At 44.7% G+C, this 20,724-nt stretch overlaps 5 protein-coding genes across 5 annotated transcripts; 3 read left to right on the forward strand and 2 right to left on the reverse strand.

Moving 5' to 3' along the window:
• Nucleotides 1-1,593: 1,593 nt before the first annotated feature.
• Bfra_009829 (putative protamine p1 protein) lies at nt 1,594-5,273 on the reverse strand (the record flags this gene model as incomplete). The annotated part of the gene is made up of 2 exons (XM_037340166.1): nt 1,594-4,975; nt 5,044-5,273. 2 exons carry the CDS (start codon nt 5,271-5,273, stop codon nt 1,594-1,596), a joined length of 3,612 nt encoding a protein of 1,203 aa, XP_037189389.1.
• Nucleotides 5,274-6,765: 1,492 nt separating this feature from the next.
• On the forward strand, nt 6,766-13,292 carry Bfra_009830 (putative leucine-rich repeat-containing protein 23 protein; the record flags this gene model as incomplete). The annotated part of the gene is made up of 2 exons (XM_037340167.1): nt 6,766-7,336; nt 7,432-13,292. 2 exons carry the CDS (start codon nt 6,766-6,768, stop codon nt 13,290-13,292), a joined length of 6,432 nt encoding a protein of 2,143 aa, XP_037189390.1.
• A 231-nt stretch (nt 13,293-13,523) lies between these two features.
• Bfra_009831 (putative enoyl- hydratase isomerase family protein) lies at nt 13,524-14,444 on the reverse strand (the record flags this gene model as incomplete). Its single annotated transcript, XM_037340168.1, has 2 exons — nt 13,524-14,031; nt 14,107-14,444. The coding sequence occupies 2 exons, from the start codon at nt 14,442-14,444 to the stop codon at nt 13,524-13,526; spliced, it is 846 nt and encodes a 281-aa protein (XP_037189391.1).
• A 500-nt stretch (nt 14,445-14,944) lies between these two features.
• On the forward strand, nt 14,945-16,559 carry Bfra_009832 (putative glycosyltransferase family 4 protein; the record flags this gene model as incomplete). The annotated part of the gene is made up of 3 exons (XM_037340169.1): nt 14,945-15,119; nt 15,174-15,779; nt 15,829-16,559. The coding sequence occupies 3 exons, from the start codon at nt 14,945-14,947 to the stop codon at nt 16,557-16,559; spliced, it is 1,512 nt and encodes a 503-aa protein (XP_037189392.1).
• Nucleotides 16,560-17,359: 800 nt separating this feature from the next.
• Nucleotides 17,360-18,848, forward strand: Bfra_009833 (uncharacterized protein; the record flags this gene model as incomplete). The annotated part of the gene is made up of 3 exons (XM_037340170.1): nt 17,360-17,688; nt 17,754-17,991; nt 18,039-18,848. The coding sequence occupies 3 exons, from the start codon at nt 17,360-17,362 to the stop codon at nt 18,846-18,848; spliced, it is 1,377 nt and encodes a 458-aa protein (XP_037189393.1).
• Between the last annotated feature and the right edge of the window lie 1,876 nt (nt 18,849-20,724).

The following is a 20,724-nucleotide window of genomic DNA, read 5'->3' on the forward strand; positions in this document are numbered from 1 at the left end:
AACATGTGCGTATTTCCTCATATGATTTCCCTGCGTCGATATCGGTCTTGGTGTGGGTGTTGGTACTATCGAATTGCCTACGACCTATGTAGGTAGGTGGAAGGGCATAGGGCTGTCATACACACACAACCTTACACATATACCACGTAGTATGACGGGTGACGGTAAGGATCGATTGCCTCCAAATCCGATAAGTGATGGAATGCTACGACCAGGGGTGATGGAAGAATATCCAGAAGGAATCAATCATACTATCCACCCATCGGCTTCCATTTCAATTCCAGAAGCCGATGAAGTGATTGAATGAAAGATATTGGGTAGATGGGATGCGGATGGACCTTACCTAGTGTGTACAGTAATGATCGATATCACACTTGGAAAACCATGATTCATTCCCTTCCATCACACCGGTTGATCCAGATATGAGAATTCTAGAAACGATGATCCAACCTTGTGGATATCAACTTTACTCCTTCCACGGCATGCTAGATACCTACCTACCTACTTAGTACTTAACGCGGGTCCCAATTAGATTAAAGAACATCCATTCCTTCTCCAGCAAAACCCATACTCCACTTCCACTCCCACTTGCGACTCCATTCTATCATCATGCTTCTTTCGGCATCCTTATCAATCATCAATGCCAAGTGACGATGGTCCTAGGCGATCGAAATGGACATTTAGCAAAGCGTGGCTTACTAGGTACGTACCATGAGATGAGAACCCAGATAAGCATCTCTCCAAATCCCAACCTCTTATCGATCCATCACCCAGAAACCGACATTGTTATCCCATTATCCCATTATCCCATTATCCCTACAAATCCCAACCTTGACTCCATCCACTCCATCTGAATCTCGAATTCGGCCATTTGCCTACCCACCCTCCACCTAGCATCCCAGTACCAACTAATCTTCCCCTCCATCCACCCTTTAGAACAACACGAAACTTCAAACATCAAACATCAAACATCTTACCACTCACTCACCCCAACCACCACGCCAAAAATACTAAATCGGTTCCTGTATCCCCAACGCACCGCGTCGCACCGCACCGCAACGCCCAACTCTATCTACATCCAAATCCAATAACCATCCCCATCACAAAACGTGGGAGCATCAACAAGTAATCCCTCGCGACCACAAAATTCCACATTCCCTTCACGACACATCAACATGCATTCAATTGGTTAAAGTGATAGGAGCGGTCAAACATTGAGAATAATTGACTTTGCGGGGAAAGAAATGGAATTCCTTCCGGTACCTCAAATTATTGTTACAAACCAACACTACCTAGGTACCTACCTATCCACGTAAATGAAACCCGATAAAGTCAAATTCCAAAGATCGAATCACAAAAGACTTTATGTAATTATTTACGACAACTATAGCTATAGCTAGGTATAACTTCATCATAAGATCATCTGCTCTTGTCCAGGCTATGTAGGTAAGCAAGGGTATTCTATTCATCTCGCATCCCATCCGTTTCATCCGGTACCGGTATTCCATCAATCCATCCATAACACCAAAACCCAAGCAATTTTACACATCAACTTGACACGCTCGCGATAGCCCCTTTCGCTACAGTACCCTATCATGTCCATATCTTCTCAACAGAAAAAATGCCTCGTGAATGTAAACCATTATCCCGTTTCGGAGTTGCCAATTCAAAATCCGTGCTAGCTTTATTCATCTCCCCCTCTACCGACCAACCCCCCCCTAAGAAATCTTCCGCTTCATTCAGAAAATCTCCCAATATGTGGTCTCCCAATTTAGCATTACTAGAAGTTTCATTCAGAGCTGTATGTGTAGATAAACAAGAATTTGACACTTGGCTTCCCAAATCACCTTCGTCTACATCCTCAAAAGTTGTGTAACTTTGACTCCTTGCTTTCCGGCTGCGTGAAGGACTTAATGTGAGACGACGTTCTCGCTCTCGTGAAGAATGGCGATCAGCTGAGATGAAGGCTTCTGCCATTGCATCAATTGCCGGGCTACTGGCAACCAGGTTGGTCGCACCCGAAAGGGTGCTCTTGTACTTTGCAATCGAAGAAGGGCGCTGAATGGTGCTATTAAATCTCGGTGTACTATCACCCACAGATTTTCTACGAATTGCGGAGAAGTGGTTTTGGAAGCTGTCAATATTTGTGATGTTGTCGTCAAACTCAGCCCTTTTACTTCCGAGATCCCCTGGGCGATATGAGCTTTCCGGAGACGGTGACCGGCGTTGACGCTGCGAGTTACATTGAGATTGAGATGGGTCTTCTTCATCCAATAGTCCGAATGATACTCGCTTGCGCTTCGCACTCTTCTTCTTGGAGTCATTTACCCATGGATTTAGTGTAGCGGCTTCTACGAGAAGCTGTGTGTTTGATGGCCGCTGGTCGATTTCTGGTGTATTTGGTTCTTCTGGTGGAGGACTTGGTGTCATGAGATCACGGAAAGGTCGAATAATATCATTATCTGGCGTGACTGGGCGCTCTTCTCTTTGCCAACCAGAATTTGGAAACTCGGCATTAGTCTGTGGTTCGATAATTTCAGTAGTTGCAAGTAATTGAGGTGCAATTATCAGTCCCACTTCAGCTTGTGCCCAGGGACTCTGTGGGCTGTCATTTTGAACAATCATTTGATCTTCAGACCGTAGACTGAAGATAGGAGCTTTGACGGGCTCATTATCTTCGGGAGGAATAACTACAACATCTTCCCCAACAGCTAGAGATTCAGTAAGATCATGGTTGCTAGCTGGTGAGTGGACTTCATCTCCACTAGGTATCAAGGACGCAAATTGGTCCGACATAATGCTTTTGGAATTTTGGTTAATGCTCCTGGTTTTTTGAGATGATGTGAGGTTGTTTGTTCGTGCGGGTGATGATGACGTTGATGTTTGGCCGCTAGAAAGAACCGAATTTAGGGCGTCATCGGCATCGGCCTCCGTCCGCATAGCTTCCTGCACCTCTTCCGGCATATCCTGAGCCACACCTTGCATATCTCCTTCATCTTGAATTTTTTCAGAAGCAGCTATTACATCAATATTAGATACTTGGTTAGCTTGCAGCTCGGTAACCTCCTTAATCTGCTCACTCTCATGCGCAATATTAATTGCCGAAGCGACTCCTTCTTTCTCGACTTCTTTATTGGCATCCAATCTCTGGACACGTTCCAAGGTGCTATATTGAAGATTGTCCTCCCGGGTGATTCCACTGACTTCTGAATTAAGTGTAGTTACGATGACATGAGGAGATTGCTGATTGTCCTCCAAATTTTGTGTCGGATCGGGGGCTTGTGAAGATTCATAGGTATTCATTATTGACTTGGCGGGACTGGTAATGTACGATTGTGTACTCGACCCATCGAGGCTTTTGTAAGGTGTCGGTAAATCGATTTGACTGGAAATTTTGGAGAGAGTCGGTAAATGGGGTGATGATGTTGAGACAGGGCGTGTAGATCGAGCAGGAGAGGGATTTCCAAGGCGCGATGATTGTAGACTACTTTTATACTCGTAGTCCCCAAACATGGGAGCCTCTGTATGCTCAAGAGGAACTGACCGTCTCAAAAAAATTGAACTTTGATAGATCTGCGTGATGTCCATTGAAGCGGATGATTTTGGAGCATGATTCAAATCATCTTGTGTTGTAACCCAGCTATCGTCAATATCTTCGTTTTGTGGACGATATTCTCCTCTAATTGTTTTATCAGAATGCATTGTCGATGGAGTAAGTCGAACTTCTTCTTGTGTAGTAAGCCAACTTTCATCGGCCCGAGAAGTTCTACGAGATGAACCTTTCGATCTTGAAGAGTTTATCCGCTTCGGCGGAGACACTGAGGTTGCTTCCGCCTTCTCGGTTGAGTGTAGAACCAAGGGGGTCGAGAGCATTGCATCGCTCTGAGGGTTCGGGTTGGACCTATTTTCCTCAGATAATGACACTTCGCTACCTTCTCCTCTAACAGTTATGGGCTGACTGGGGACTTCTGGGGAAACAGTCTTGCGTTTAGACTTCTTTCGAAACTGAAATTGCTCTAGGTTGACAGAAGAGGGTGCAACATCAGTGACAAAACTGATATTTCCAGGAGTTTGCTGATTTTCATGAAGTACCGCACCAATTCTCGGATGTGAGGGGAGTCGCGGAGAAGTGTCCGATTTTGTTGGCGAAGGCTGCCGGGCGCAAGCTTCTTTGCTATCTGGGCTTTCAAATGGTACAGGAGAGCTGAGCCCAGGCGAGTTCTCGTACATATGAGGATATTTGCTACAGGATTCCAAGATGGAAGAGCTGCGCAGTTGCTGTCCTTGTTGTCCAATATTAGTGTGAAACGATACTTCTGTATCAAATGCGTCGTTACTTGGTTGCTGCAAAGATGCATAGCTCTCTGGGGTAGCTAGCCTTTGTTGTTTGGCCTCTGGAAAAAAATCGGATTGCGGATGAATTGCATGCTGAGTCCGCTTCTGTATAACAGTTGTAGTGCCTGTAGCCTTTTGTTGGAGTTTCTCACTGTCTACATGAGGTAATGGAGTCGGCGATGAAACTGCTGGGTCTTCCCAGCGAGCTCGTTTCGAGACATGAGAACCTTTCAACCAAGCTACCTCCATAGGTCTCTTGACAGCAGTCCATGTTTCAGACCGTCTACCATAACCATCTTTATTCAAAATCGAGCTTCCCGTGATTGGTGCATCTTCAGAGCCCCTTAGTTGCCCAGGTGTAGGAATTGATGATTTTGGAACCTGTAGTAATGATGGCCTGATTATTGGTTTGCCTTCAGCCATCCTACCTTCTTTTCCCATAGTTATATCTTCGTGTATGGTCTCATCCACCAGCGTTCTATTTGGGCCACTCGAGGGCTCACTCCCCGTTTCCATATAGTCATTCATTTCCATTTCTTTTGCTTGTCGTTTAGCGTCTCGTCGACACCATGCAAGTGCTTCTGTGGGACTCATATCATTTCTGCCATGCTCCCTAGCTCTTCGCATAACATCCTCCTTTCTAAATAGCATATCTTTTGAACCAGGTTTCCACCAGTCCCCTCTCGATGTCTCCAAGGATTTACCCACTCGTTGAGAGGTCCCCTTAGTTGCGCAGATTGTATGATTGGCAGTTGTCCACGATCCACCCTTTCCGCACATTGTTCGTATTGCTGTCGTTTTTTGATTATTGCTCTTGGATTCGCCTCGGAATCAGAACCCTCACAAATGAGGTCTTCTGGCTTGTATGCTGGTGTAAAGTAAAATGGCTCGTCATCGTTATCCGAGGTGAGCGAGGACCTGCTCATGTGGAGAGACATTCCTGTAAATAGTCCATATGCTACATTCCAATAGTTGGGTTGTGTCTCAAAGTGTGAATGTGATCACAGAAAGTAATCAGTTATCGCATTTTGATGTGGCTGACCAGGCAACTCTTTTCGTGTTTGCGTGTTTTGGCGAGGACTCGAAAACACGTGATAAATGGCACAGATCTAAAGTGGTTTATTAATCATTAACCTTCTCTCGCAGCACGCATTTTGATTTCAATTCAAACCCTTCGAGCCTTTGATTGTAGATTATCATTCTTTTCTACTCCAATTCGGATATTCAAGACCTTGAAGTCACACATAGTATCCGACTTACAATGAACAGTTGAACAACATAAAATGCAATCATTGGCCATGTACTATCGAGAGCAACACAATGAATGCTCTTCCCTTCGTACCCCGTCTATTCAGCCCCGGGAAAGGATATGTACGAATCTCATGCAGAAACATTTCAGTGAGTACAAGGTCATCCTCGTACCAGAGCTACACAGGAGGATATCTACTTACTTGCATTGATACCTCGACGATCCTGAGAAGGCACCAGCAGGTTCCTTTCTCAATACCTATTCAAAACCACTTTGGATGGCAAGTCAAGGTTTATATTGGCCAACGATATACTTCCAGTACGATCCGCTTTAATAAGGTTATCGGAAGATTAAAATACTGGAACAAATCAACACACCTACGTAGGGATAAACTTTGAGATGAACTGATTTGGGACTTGGTAATCAAGAGGATTAAATAATATCTGGAATATCTGCATTGCCAACTCAATTGAGCTCCGCAATATATCCAGATATTCCAGCCTTTAATATACCTTGACAAATAAGAAGGAAGCACTTTACTGAGAACTGACATGTTGAAAGAGTTTCATAGTATCATCGAGCTCAAGCTGTAGCTGTAGGTACGAACGAGATCACATGAATCTTCATCTACTCCATACCTAGTATCATGCCCAATACCACACCGAACTATACTCCATACCCTTTTTTCTTCTTTCCTTTCTTTTGGTTTTATTTTAGGATCCATTCGACGTGGGGTTGAGACTGCTTCGTAGTGGCTTGGAAGATTGATTACCGTGATCACCTACCTAGTCCTATTTTTGTTTTTGTTTTGATAGGCCATTTCCATTGTTTTCCTTGTTCCTTCCTGCACGACTTTTATCATTAAAAATGTCCAAGTGCCAACCCCCAGCCTAGACCACAATTCAATGTTTCAATCCCACTTCGCGACCATCTCAATTCACCACACTCTATTCTACGGCTTTTAAGTATGTTAAACAACCAATAAATTCTATTCTACTCACTACCTTGGGAAATGTATATTGTCTCAAAACTCATTTATACAATTAATATTGCATACGCTTAGACGCGACACTATTCACGCGATCATTGACTTCAACAACAACAACCATAAACAACAAACATTCAGCACAAGACAAAGCCGAATTCATGCTCACTGCCCATAACCTTGCGAATCTATCAAGATGGACCAGGCCTGGTTAGATTCTCTCTCCGAAGACTGGGTATCTCAACCTCGATCTGAATCTCCACCTCGAACCGAATCGCCAGAGCCCGAACTCCCATCTCTCACCAATGGCACATCTGATTCTTCAAATTCCCGTCCAACAACTGCTCCGCCTAGTCGCATACCGAAGTTTAATGCAGAGACGAAATCTTGGTCGAATCAGCCGGATAGTAATCCATTGAGCGAAAGGAGTCAGAACGAGAACAATATTCCCTTATCCCAGCGAAACCATCAGCCATCAAAACTACGAAGTGAGATACCGCAGAGCCCAAGGAGCGGGAAAGTCTCTCGTCCTTTGTCAGCTTGTAGCACACATACAACAGAATACAACACAATACAGCACAACAAATCTCTCAGCGCATCGCCCAAGAAGAGCTCAAAAGATACACCTGAATGGAAGAGGAGGCTACTCCGAGGAGATGTCGGCTATGGCGAACAGCGCGATCTATTTAGCGCTGCCGGTCTCGAGACGATATTTCAACCACCCCCTGCCGAATCTTCAATAAAAAAACCACCTACTTTTGGAGAAAGTAGTATCATGCCATCCAGCCCCCCCTCTATCGCACAAGATTGGAGCCTCCACAATTTGACGACAGCGAGTTGTCATCTGAGGATTCTGTGCAAGGAGATGGGAACGTTCTACGGGGCATGAGATATAAGGTGACGGAAGATTTTGGCAGTGAATTTTCTACCAACGATTTGAGTCGAGGAAGCGATTTCAGGCCCACGGTATTGAATACTCTGAGTCCCGTCAAGGAACACTTTTCTCCATCCGATTCTGTTTTTAACAACGACAACCTCCACGCCAAAAAAGAATATCTCGACGTAGGACGAGCTATAAGCGGGCAAAGTGATACGCACAACGAGTTCCTCTCGCCGATATACTTAACAACACAGAGTGCTTTGCCAGATAAGGCCGGGGTTTCACCAATGGATATATCACCTGCTGAACTTCAAGAACGTCTAGAAAAGCTTCGCGCCGACGGCCCAGATGTTGATGAAATGGAAGACCCCCAAAGCGTTTCCCGGCCTATCACTGGGGATACGGATGATTTCAAACACAACGGACAATTTGTCAGTGCTCGAAGAGGCGGTCATTCTGAAGAAGGTTCTTTCCAAAAACGAATGCTGAGTTCTTCTTCCCTGCCACAAATTGACGAATCAGCCCTATCAGTTGATGATTCTCGACACGATGCCTCTGAGAAGCAACTCCCGAAGATACGAAAAACAAGAGCCTCCAATGAGCTTCTAGAGCCACCTGTAAACCTACAATCTCCCCCCATCGCGCCAATACCGCATCCTAGTCCGGTCAAGTCCCCCGTCAAGAGCAATTCCGGCAGTCCCTTGAAACTGTTTGGTACTCATGATACGTTTACAAGTCAAAAGCTTCTACGTAGACTGAGTCAATACGAGGAGGATCGGGGAAGTGAGCTTGAACCAGACGTGCCACCAAATACTGCTCATGAGCCCAATCATCCCCATATAGATAATGCAGATGATAGCCGGCCTGTATCGGAGGGTAGCTATTTCCCAAAGGAGCGTACGACAAGGAGATATAGTAGTTTTGGCGTTGGCGACTTGGATAGTTATCGGTTCAGCGAGGATGCCTCTTTTGAGTCGAATGGATCTATCTTACACAACGATGATGTAGAAAAACTCGACCTCCCTGTCCTAGATCCGAAGTCACAAACAAGATTTAGTTTTCGACTAGATTCTTCACCGAGCGTCAAGGAAGGTGAAGAAAGACGAACTAGTGGCAAATACAGAACTGCCAGCAATAGCACCAGCAGGCGCCGCAGCTTGAGCGTTAGAAAGAGATCTAGCACTGGCTCTACATCGCCATCTACAGTCTTGCCCTCGTTTCAAATCAACGAAAACCTCAAGACACCCAGGAGATCGAATGGCGAGGCTGAAGGAAAACGACTTATGAGATCCCCAGCGAAAGATTCAACACCAAAGAGGCGTCGGACACTGCACAGGGCGGACATTTCTCTTCCACTACAGCCTGAAGAACCGCTGGTCTTACTTCCTGGTCCTTCGCGTCCATCCACACAACCAGCCATGGGTAAAACACGCCAATACAATGAGCGAAACGTTCAAGCTGCTGATCCGAAGATACTTGCAATGCGACAACTACTTCGCCCTCGGACTCCCACTCCTAGTCAGCGTAACAGTCAACAGCACGAAGAGGCACCCTTTGCTGAGTCAGGTCTCACATCGGACGAACGTGCAAGACTCTTGCAAGAGCAAAAGATTGCTATGATCCAAGCTGAGCTTGATCTGGCCAACCCTGATAGGCCTCTTAGCGCCAGTCAGGAATCTCAGGAGAGTCGAAAACCCTCTGTAACTACCCAGGACTTTCTAGACGAAGCGAAGAAGATTATGGCTGGCATTCGCGGCAAAGCAAGACCTCGCAGTGGTCTTACCAGTGTAGACGAGTCAGAGTCCGAAAATGATCGTGCTCCATCAGACAATGCAGCAGATGACGAGCTGGAAGATTCGTACCAGGAATCAACTCAGGAGCTGTTTGAGAGGCCACCAAGCCGCGAAGGTGCCCCAGTATCAAGAACGCCCCCAACTCAAGATCCAGAGCTTTTAAATCACCTACGCAAATATGAGGAGAACAGTGAAATGGATGGCATCATTGCTTCATCCATAAAGTCTATGGCTATGGCAAAAGAAGTTGTCAGAAATGCGAGGGAAGTTGACAGAATGGCAGACGAAACAATTTCAAGATCACTTGGTCACTTCTTAGATCCTATCAATGCAGTTCAGAGCGAACCAGCAAATATTCGCATATCTAACAACCCAGATATTCAGCGAAAACGTAAACACTCTGGCTCTTCGCGACAACTGGACGAAGAATATGATGACCCTGATTTTTTCACACAAGGTTCGAACAATTCCATACCCACAACTTCATCCAGAGGTTCGGATTCGAGGCGTGTAATTGCTCCACATACAGTATCTCATCTGATACCAGAACAACTTGCTGGCATGGTTTTTGATCGAGATCGGAATATCTGGGTAAAGAGGAAATCTACTAGAGAAAATGATGGGCAAGATTCCCCTATTTCCGAAGGAAGTGAAGAAGATCCTTTTGAGGACATTCCTGATTTGTCATTTGATGAAACGCAAGAGCTCATGAGGCTGAGGGCTGTTGCTGCCAAACAAAAGGAAGACGCACGATTACGCTTGGCCGAATATCTCGATAACGAAGGACAGCACGGTGCCTTGAGTGGCCAATTCTCGCCTCAAAAGACTTCGAGTATGAATGTTCCGCTGGTGGATAACAGACCCCGGTCAGCACCGTCAGAGCCCATCCAAACTGCCGTAGATAGTCCTGTCCCAGAGGTTAAAGTTCGATCCGTCTCTGTAGGTGAAGATAGCATCCTACGTCCAAAAAAGACCCGGCGTGGGAATGTAAACAAGTCTGCTTTTGGAAGTCACGCTTCAACTGAGGGCAAAGCCCCCGAAGAGAGTAGGAGACTGGTCGAAGACGATGTATTTATTCAACCAGATGGAGACCTGAGTACCACAACTCCAAAACGTCAACGGAATGTTACAATCACTTTCTCGTCTCCTATCGCGGAGCTTATCGAGCCGCCTACTTACAATGACGATGATAGCTCAGCAAAGGGGGGAGCTTACCAATCCGACGATGACAGTGTCAACGAATCGGATAGCGATGATGGAGGGAGTATTCGAGTTAAAAAGGGGAAATCTAGACAAGGAAGCGGGAATCGTGGAGGATATAGAAACAACTCTCGTAGACTATCGGTAGGAGGGCAACAATTCATGCCGCGTCCAGTATCACGAATTGATGAGCAGGACGAAGAGTCTTTCAATAAAGGAAGAGGTGGCAAGAATAAATCTGGGAACAATCTTCTCCCAACACCATCTATTTCGCCAAAAAGGGTTAATAGTATAGTGCTCGCTACACCACGGCCCATTCACGAGATCGGGACTCTTGAACTTACTCCACTCTCAGAATTTACGATGCATCAAGCAGACGAATCTTATGGGATGGACGTGAGCTATGTGGCAAACGGGCAGAAGCATAATGCAGGGCCTTCTTCAAAGACAACACTTTCTCATTCGATCAAGGAAATGGTTGAAAAATTGACTGAGATAGAACCATATGAGCCATACTGGGAGCATATGAAGAGCGCCGATCTGCATAGGAGGAAACTGACAAACTTGCATAAACTCGACGAGTTTTGTGAGCACCTGGAGGAACTGAAGGTTTCCAAAAACGAAATTAGTCAACTGAACGGTGTTCCTTCATCACTTCGCACGCTCATTATTAACCATAACCGTCTTTCTGATCTTACATCTTGGGGCCATCTGTGGAATCTCCAGGAAGTGGATGTCTCCAACAATGAGATTGAAAGCCTTTCCTGTTTCAAAAACTTGGTGCACCTGAGAAGCTTACAAGCAGACAATAACCAAATCGCTTCGCTACATGGTATTGGAACTCTTGATGGCTTGATCACACTTCGGCTTCGAGGCAATCCAATTGAGACACTCAACTTTGAAGGAACAAACCTCAAACACTTAGAACATCTAGACCTTAGAGGTTGTCAAATTTCAGAAGTCAAGAATATTGGGCATTTACCGAATTTGTCGAGCCTCGATTTGGAGAATAATAAGTTGGTCAATTTCATGACATCGGACGATACATGCTCGGCTAGAGAAGTCAGGTTGAGCTTCAACAACCTTGATACTTTCGATGCGAATCTCACACCCGAGATTCGTATTCTCTATCTGGATTCCAATCGAATTAAGACTATCACCGGCCTCCTCCACAAAAGAAATCTTTATAGTCTCTCAGTGCGTGAACAGCAATCTGGTACGGTTCTGGACAAATCGTTTCTCCGTGAGGCTTTCGAAGTGAGAAAGTTGTTCCTGTCCGGTAATCACTTGGGAACCTTCGATCCGGGTGTCGAATATCTCAATTTGCAATATCTTGAACTTGCAAACTGTGGTATTACTTCTCTACCAGATGATTTTGGTCTTATGGTGGCAAACGTAAGAGTTCTAAATCTCAATTTCAACGGGCTGCAAGAGTTTCAAAGTCTGCTTGGTATCGTCCGTCTCAAGAAATTGCTCCTTGCCGGAAACCGTTTGTCTAAAGTAGAGAGACTTACAAGAACCTTGAGAGCGTTTCCTCATCTAACTACTGTCGATATGAGAAACAATTATGTTAATCATAACTTCTACCCAATAGCATTGGAAAGATGTTTGATCAAAGATGGCGGACTCGAGAGAAATGACCTGGATGTTATTGATCCATATTCTCTTGGCAATGCAGATCCAGTAAGAGATGCTCATTATATCTCGTGTTCGGATATGGCAACAAGATTGATGCGACGTGTATACGAAATGCTTGTCTTTGGAAAGAAAGGCGACAATCCCAAACTACAGAAGTTGGATGGTCTTCCGATCAATAGAGAGGTCTCAAAAATTCGAGATGACGTTTGGGATAAGCTTCTCGAAATGGGTTATATAAAGTCATCGGAAAAATCCAAAGGGAAGACAAATAGTGGTCCAACTGAGGATGAGAAAACAGAAGAGAGCCTGTTAGGAGAGGATTTTCATCAGCACACCCCTAAAAAAAGCTCAACGGATGAAATGGCTAAGAAGATGGAAGGGTCGCAACACCGATCCAACAGTAATGACGTTGGGCAAAGAGTTCAAGGCCCACATGATACTAAATCTAATTTTGAAAACATCGAAATGAAGGTTAAAAAGCCACCTGCTGGCAGTTTTGGCAAGAAGATCGCGGAGCCTAAAGTTGATGTAAATCCAATGACCCGAAAGAGCGCCACACAAAAATCAACAGGGTATGATATTTCGCAGGAGAATACCGGAAATCCTTCTCAAAGTGGCCAAGCATTTAGTATCTACAAACCCAAGGCACAAGTTCCACTGGACCTCAATTCTCGGGAGAGTGGAAATGCTGAAGCACCTGAAGTCGACTCGGCATCAGGACCATCTACAAGGAAGAAGAATGAAATAACACGCAACATAGAGAGAATTATCGCAGAGAGCCAAGCTACTGTTGCAAAACATAGGGCCTTAGTAAGACGTATGGATGATGAGCCTGGAGAAAGCGTGTCCGGACCGAAGCGGATGGACACCAATAGACCTAAGGCTGGATTTCCACCTCCAGTGATTCCGCTCGCCAACCAGGCTATTTACCAGCAACAACCATCACAACATTCTGGAGCTAGCGCCCCAACAGCTGCTCAACTGAAACAAGAGCTGGAGGAGATGCTGCAGTCATTCGAGCACGAGACGAAGTCGAAAGAGGCCAAACTGTTGAACCGAAATCGATATGACCATGGGTCTTCTATTCGACCGGGCAGCCGAAGCAAGCCAGTTACTAAGAGGGGCGCTAAGAAGGTTGAATTCGCTGAAGGGAGTAAGGAGGCTAACGCAAGCAAAGAGCCGCGCTGGCCAGCTGAGGATAGCTTTGCTTGAGTAGCGAAAGTTACGAATTATGGATAATTACGAGTAATGCGGTGGGATGGTTGGGTTGTACAAATAGGATAATCACTAAGGCATGGTGTTGGTGGTTCTACAAAAGAGTTTGGGGTTTGTGGGATTATCTTTGTATAGTATTATTACAGTATTGTTTGGAAGACCACGGAGTGGTCAAGTGATACCTTTCGGCGTATACAATTGCTTGCTACATATAAAAACATCATTTTTCTATAATTTCGACGTCTTTGTTTGCTTCTCCCACTCCGCGACCTTACTCGTAGCCTCTTCTTTCCTCTTAACTTCTCTATCCATATTCACTCCGTCCCTCTCTTCGTTCTGTGCGTGCCCTTCCAGATATCCCAAGCTCTCTCTCCACATCTCTGCCTTCAACACTCCATAAACACCAGTCTTTCCTTTCTCCAATAATTTGCAATCATCAACTAGCTTTAACACTTCTTCCCATCCACCTAATACATCTACAAGCCCACCTTGGAGCGCCGCTTCGCCGTTGAAACGTTTTGCTTCTAAAACGAGGGAGCGGTAGGTAGAGGGAGAAGGGAGTTTTTGGCGGAATATCGAGGACATGGGGGGTTTAAGGGGCGCGCCAAATTCAAGCTCGTTGAGACAGAGAAAGCCCCGGCTTGGGTTGAAAACGCGGTAGTCGGTGTACATGGCGGTCATGAGGCCGCCAGCAAATGCATGGCCAGGGAGGAGGGAAATGGTGGGCATGGGGTAACTTTATTTTGTCAATATGTTAGAAATAACCCTATTAATTGAGAAACTGGGGTGTGTAGAATGAAAGAGAACTTACGTCAACAGCCTCTTCCAGAGCGCATAAAGGCTCTTTTCCCAAAATCCTTTAACCTCGGTAGCATGATTCAAATCTAAACCATTGGAGAAGAATTTGGGAATAGCGGAAGTGATACAGACGGCTCCGACGGGATAGGAGACTTCGAGTATATCAAGGGCGTGCATGAAAGTCTGGCAGAAAGTAGTTGTGAGACGGTTATCTGGGGGCGAAGAGAAGGTGAGGAGGTAAAGGTTCGGGTGCGCAGGGGAGGGTGTGGTGCAGGTTAGGGTGCCGGGTTGGGATTGGAGGGGGGAGGATATGGGTATGGGGAGGGTAAAGAGGGGAGTAGTGGCGGACATCATGTATGATTGAATAGTGGAATAGAGATAGAAATTGAAGGCAGAGAAGTATTATCAGATGAGATCAATATATCTAATTCTTGAGTAAAGACGCGAAGTCGCGATTGTGAGAATGCAACAATCGGTAATCACCTACATCATGCCGAGGTTCAGAAAAGCCTAGCCTTCTGATAAAGATGAAATGCCGTCTGACCTACCAGATCCGAACCTTGCGACTCAACAGTGGATAAGTCACTCTAAGATTACTTACTATCGCGAATACCCACACGTTGAGAGTTTCTAGATCCAAAATGATTCTGGGTCTATACTTCGATTATCTCGTCGATAATATGGCTCTTTCCTTGACATGTGAAGATGAAGCTTGATAAATTTAGCACAAGGCTGAAGACCCTGGCCACATCCCTGTCAGCCTACCCACCTTTATTACCAAAGAGCTTGCGACAGTCTATCTGTCACTTCAATGATCAAACACAAAACACAAATTTTTGCACGACGTCGTGATGGCTATCGCAGGAAAGCAGAAGACCATTGTGTTCTTTCATCCTGATCTAGGGATTGGTGGTGCCGAAAGACTCGTTATAGATGCCGCAGTAGGATTACAGAATCGTGGACACAAAATCGTTATATTCACCAGCTATTGCGATCCTAAACATTGCTTTGATGAAGCTCGAGATGGTTAGTTGGGCGATGGAAGTTTTGCTATGCGGTACCAATGCTTAATATGTATAGGTACACTTGATGTGCGAGTAAGAGGAAACTGGCTTGTCCCATCCTCAATCCTCTCTCGATTCTCCATTATTTGCGCCATTCTTCGACAGTTACATTTAATTGTCCAGGCCTATTTTACCTCTGAAATCAGCAGTCTAAGTCCCGATGCTTTCTTCGTGGATCAGCTCAGTGCTGGACTACCGTGGCTACGATACTTTTATCCTAATACTCGAATCTTCTTTTACTGTCATTTCCCGGATCTGTTACTCGCACAGGGAAGAACCCATTGGTTGAAACGCGCATATAGAATACCTTTCGACTTCTTGGAGCAATGGAGTATGAGTTTTGCAGAATCAATTGCGGTCAATTCCGGATTTACAAAGGGTATGGTGGAACAAGTATTTCCTGAATTGGCTAGGGAAAAGGATTTACAGATTGTACATCCTTGTGTGGATGTAAATCCAAAGAAATCTGAGACCAGTGATGATGCAGTTCCAGTCTGGCATGATAGAAATATTTTGTTAAGTATCAATCGATTCGAAAAGAAGAAGGATATTGGTCTTGCAATTAAAGCATATGCAGGATTGGGTAAGCATGGAAGACAGGGAGTGAGGTTGGTACTTGCTGGTAGGTCATGTTTCGCTATTGGTGAGAAGCATGCTGACACGATTGACAGGTGGATATGATAACCGAGTGATGGAGAACGTCGTATACCATAAGGAGCTCGTTAAACTGGCTACCGACTTGGGATTGAAGACAGCTACCACACGGACCATCGTTACAGCATTAAATGTACCTGATGATGTGGATGTTTTGTTCTTGTTATCAGTACCAAATACTTTGAAAGAGATGCTACTCAACTCAGCACGACTTTTGATATATACTCCTTCTAACGAGCATTTCGGTATTGTACCCTTGGAGGCAATGTTGGCCGGAGTTCCAGTATTGGCCGCAAACACAGGAGGGCCACTCGAAACAGTAGTGGAAGGGAAGACAGGCTGGCTCTGTCCACCTGACGATGTTGAGAAATGGACGGCTGTCATGGATAAAGTACTAAACAAGATGACGGATGATCAGGTTAAACAGATGGGAATTGACGGTGTAAAGAGGGTTAAGAATGAATTTTCTGATGTCAAAATGGCCGAGAGAATTGATGGATTGATCGATGGAATGGCAAATACGCCCAGGAAGAGTGCTCTACAACTCTCCGCATTCTTGCTAACTATTGTCATGGTTGCATTGGACATTGCATCCTGGGGCTTGGGTCAGAACACATCAGTCAACAAAAAGTTGGACAAGTTTTTGTTGCCTCCGTTCGTTCTTACCCTAACGTCATTGATATCGTGGGCTGTGTATTTTGTAGTTAATTCCCAGGTCAAGTCGAGTTCGCGGCAGCCGACTAGATGAGGATAATTAGATTATTAAATGCATTGATAACATCCCACTCTGTAGATCTTGCGGCAAGGATACATGTATGTGTATCATTGAGAAAAAAAGGGGTATGATAAATATGATTGGCTGGAACCCGCCGAGGCGAATGGAGTTTTTCCAGATACCACGAACCTCAATATTTCTTACAAATTTCAATATAGCACAACATACAGCATACAATCCTATATGTACTCTATGACATTCGTTTATTGTTTTTAATATTGAAACAGTTCTAGATACCAAGATTCTTTGGTCTAGTAGAGGCAGTTTATATATAAATTGTATTACTTACTATACTTCCCTAAAAGCCTAGGCTGGCTACTCAATCTTTCATCTTGAAACTTCCAAAAATCGCAAATTTGCCCCACCATCAGTCAATATAACGCGTGTTTTGTCTCGACACCGCTCTCTTATCATTCATTCATTCACAACTGAGTGGAACCGTATCTTCATAAACTGTTACCAATAAACACGCCAATCATTACCACTCACTTGGCTTTTCAAATAGCCAAAGCCGATAGATAGTTTTCGGAGCTGCGAGCCCCAACAAACTTTACACTGCAAGAAATTTGCGAGGTACGAAGCAATTCTTGGGTCATCCGCCAACCAATCGAGCTTGTTGCATTCCCGACGAGTGCATATCCTGGTGTCATTGGAAGGGTGGGCATAGTGGGATACTGGGGTAGTGGTAGTATCCGTCGATATCCGACACCGTACTTGAACGATTGATCTGTTTGCGGGGAGCTCCTTCTACATACGTATACCCGTACTCGAAGATGTTGTTGCTTAAAAGTTCTTTCTCGCCCATGGCGGCTGGGAGGGTCTCGACACGCACTCTTTTGCATGTCTTGAAAAGTGGTAGATTCAGTAACGCGATGGGGGAATTACAAGCACCATTGTTTAATCACGTGCTGCAGAGGTCCTACAGTCTCAAGAGTCTCAAGAAGATAGAGAAGTTTGGCTCTGTAGTTGTTGGCACTGGACCAGCTGGACTTGCGGTTGTGGGCAATCTTTTGGAACAGAAGAAAGGTCCAGTTTTATGGGTTGGGGACGCTCAACGTTCGGGGGGTGGCAGATTAGACCGAGCGTATCGAGCTGTGCCTTCGTGAGTTTTGTCCTTCTCTCTATTGATCAAGCCTTGAATACAAATCTAATGATCTTCTGCCATAGCAACACGAAAGTCAAGTTCTTTTCTATGTACGCAGATGCTTTAGAACCTTTCAAGCAAATCACAAGTGAAGCTGCTACTCCTAACGCTTATAGCGTTTTGCAAGATCTTGATCAAGAAAAGACTTGTCACATTGCTGAAGCTGCTGATTTAGGGTTGATGTTGGGAGCCGGGCTTCTCAAAACCGAGGGTGTTTTTGGAGTCAATAATGGCACAGTTGAAAGTGCTTCTTGGTCCGATGTAAGTTCAGTGTTTAGGTCGACCTTCTCCAAGCTAATGCCAAATAGACCAAGGGCTGGGACGTCAAATTCAGTGCCGCAGGGAGTAAAACACGTTCAGTATCCTCCGATCTCCTTTTTTTGTGTACTGGCTCTCACCCTAGTTGGAATAGCATTGAGCTCGATCAATCTAGTAAGCGGATACCTAGCCTTGGTCTTGACAGATGTTTGAAGCCTTCACTATTGAGGCAAAGTATCCGTTTTGCTACGAAAAAGAATCCAGATCCAACTCAACCCACCACCATTGCCGTCATTGGTGCGTCTCACAGTGCAATTCTCGTACTGAGAAACCTTTATAATCTCGCAACTTCCCCTGACCAGGAATTCCAGAACCTTCGTATCAAATGGTTCACTCGTCATGAGCTTCGATATGCCGAGGAACGTGATGGTTGGATCAAACGCGATAACACGGGTCTCAAGGGTGAAGTCGCTACATGGGCAAAGGAGAATCTCGAGGCTGATACATTACCCACATCTGACGTATCCAAATACCTCGAAAAAGTAAAGACCTCGACAGAAGCCGAGAAGGAAGACTACGAGAAACATTTACCCGGATGTAATTGTGTGGTGCAGGCTATTGGGTTCACCAAAAACAAGCTTCCAACTATCGAGAGGGATGGCACGCCATTGGAGATTACCTACAATCATGAAACATCGGAATTTGTGGATGCTGAGGGAAAGACGATTAGGGGGTTGTATGGTGCTGGAATCGCGTTTCCGGAGAAGGTCGTGGATCCTGAGGGAACAACGGAGTACGCTGTTGGCTTGTGGAAGTTCATGAAGTATTTGAAGAGGGTTGCGCCAACGTGGACTGCGTGAGGGGAGATGCTGTGATATTATCATGGTGGTAGGAGATGCTGCATGATCAATGATGTAATGAGATAGACTTTTTGGTGCCTCCAAGTTTAAATTGTACATACCCTGATGCAAGTCCTGTACCTATTGCCGCAAGTGTAAGATAGTGAGATAATGAAGGAAGAATATTGCAACTCAGCAATGCATCCTCGGTTTCATCACACAGCTATTATGGGCGCTTTTTCTAATGTTGCTTGAATCATGCATACTCACCTCGAACTTCGAAGTCATTCCACAGACTGAATCTATAGTATACATACCTCGATCTAGTTTCAGACATCGAACTTATTATATCATATGGTAAAGTCACAACACAGATTGAATCTGAGATGTGTACCTATCCAACCAGCCACACCCGCTCCAAGCAGGACATCTACTTTTCATCTTCCCTTTGCCTCCATCAAACATTTCTTACCATGCTCGTCGTAAGCTCAATCCAACTAACAAATTCCGGTCTTGTTTGTGTAGAATGCAAGCATACCGAGTCTGAATATTGGAGACTGTGGAACTTCCCTTAAACCTTTACACAAAGTGTGCTTCTAGCGTGGTTGTAAGCATGAAGAGAAAATAGTACTTCTTCTGGGTTGGTCGTATTAGACTGTTTTACTTCAAAATCATTTGCTAGTTTATTTAACTGTTAGCAACTCCTCCGCTGTAAGGCTGAACTATATCTAACCCCTCGCATGTATGACCCAATGATCTACTAACCCATTCTAGTAACCTATACTTGACGCGGAACCGGCGCTTGCTCCGTATTACAGTAGATGAGGAAGTTTCATGTTTCATACCGATCTTTGCATGTGCATGTGTATATATCATATCCACGAATGCGCAACTCTTGTCATAAGAATGCCTCTGTTGGATATCAGGGTATTAGTATGGCTTGATGACGTAGCGATTCAATTTTGAACTGCGATGGTCGTCGAGTTACTAAAGATTACTTCAAGTCCTCTGTCATCGAGAGTCTCATGATGCGAACCGAAAGTTTTGGAGAGGATGCAAGAGGTTGCCATCGTCTAGATTACACCATAAGGCAATAGATTTAGGGAAGGGGGGTCGACAGTATTTGCTTCCAAAGTAGAGGTGAGAGTATCGCGTCTTCTCGTTCTTCGTGTGACTCAAAGGGCCAACGTCGAAATCTGGAATTAAGCAAAAATGGAGCATCGTAAGAAAAGGTCAATTGGAAACGATCATGGATGTCATTTAGGAATTAGAGTAACCATCAAGGGAAAAGTAGAAGGGAAGAAGGAAAGAGTGATCACTCAATTAGTTTTGGAGTGAGTACCATCAATATTACGAAAGCAAGAAAAAATTCTTGATTAGATGGTTACGTTCTGATTATTTGACAGAAGGGGAAGGAAATGGAAGCAAGCGAAAATGAAAGGAGAAAAGAGGAGAGGAGTTAAATTCCTTCAACTTGATCTCCTTCTTTCCTCACAAGATGATAACATTGTAGAAAGTCAAAGTGCTTTCTGCATCAAATTCTGCTTCTTCTCCTCGATTTTCTCTGTCGCTCCCCATTGTGATCCAAATTTATCCATTGTCGTCAATCATTCTCCTTCGCTATCTAAAAACTTCTTGTTACCCTTACATCGATAGTCCAACAAGCGTAAATGAATGGTATCAATTTATCTCCCAAAATTGTCTATTAGATCCATGCCATCATCAAAGCTTGTCGGCACAGATGAGATTATTCATGTTCACATACCAAAAGGAAAAAATGGGCACAAGCATTACGCATCATGACTACACGAAGTCACCTGTAGAATGGCGCTATGGTAAGAAGACAAAATTCATTCAAAAGTTTCTCTCATGATTTCCGAGAACAATCATACAGTTT

This window comes from Botrytis fragariae (genome assembly GCF_013461495.1).
Source record: "Botrytis fragariae strain BVB16 chromosome Unknown tig00000163, whole genome shotgun sequence".
In the NCBI taxonomy this organism is placed as follows: Eukaryota; Fungi; Ascomycota; class Leotiomycetes; order Helotiales; family Sclerotiniaceae; genus Botrytis; species Botrytis fragariae.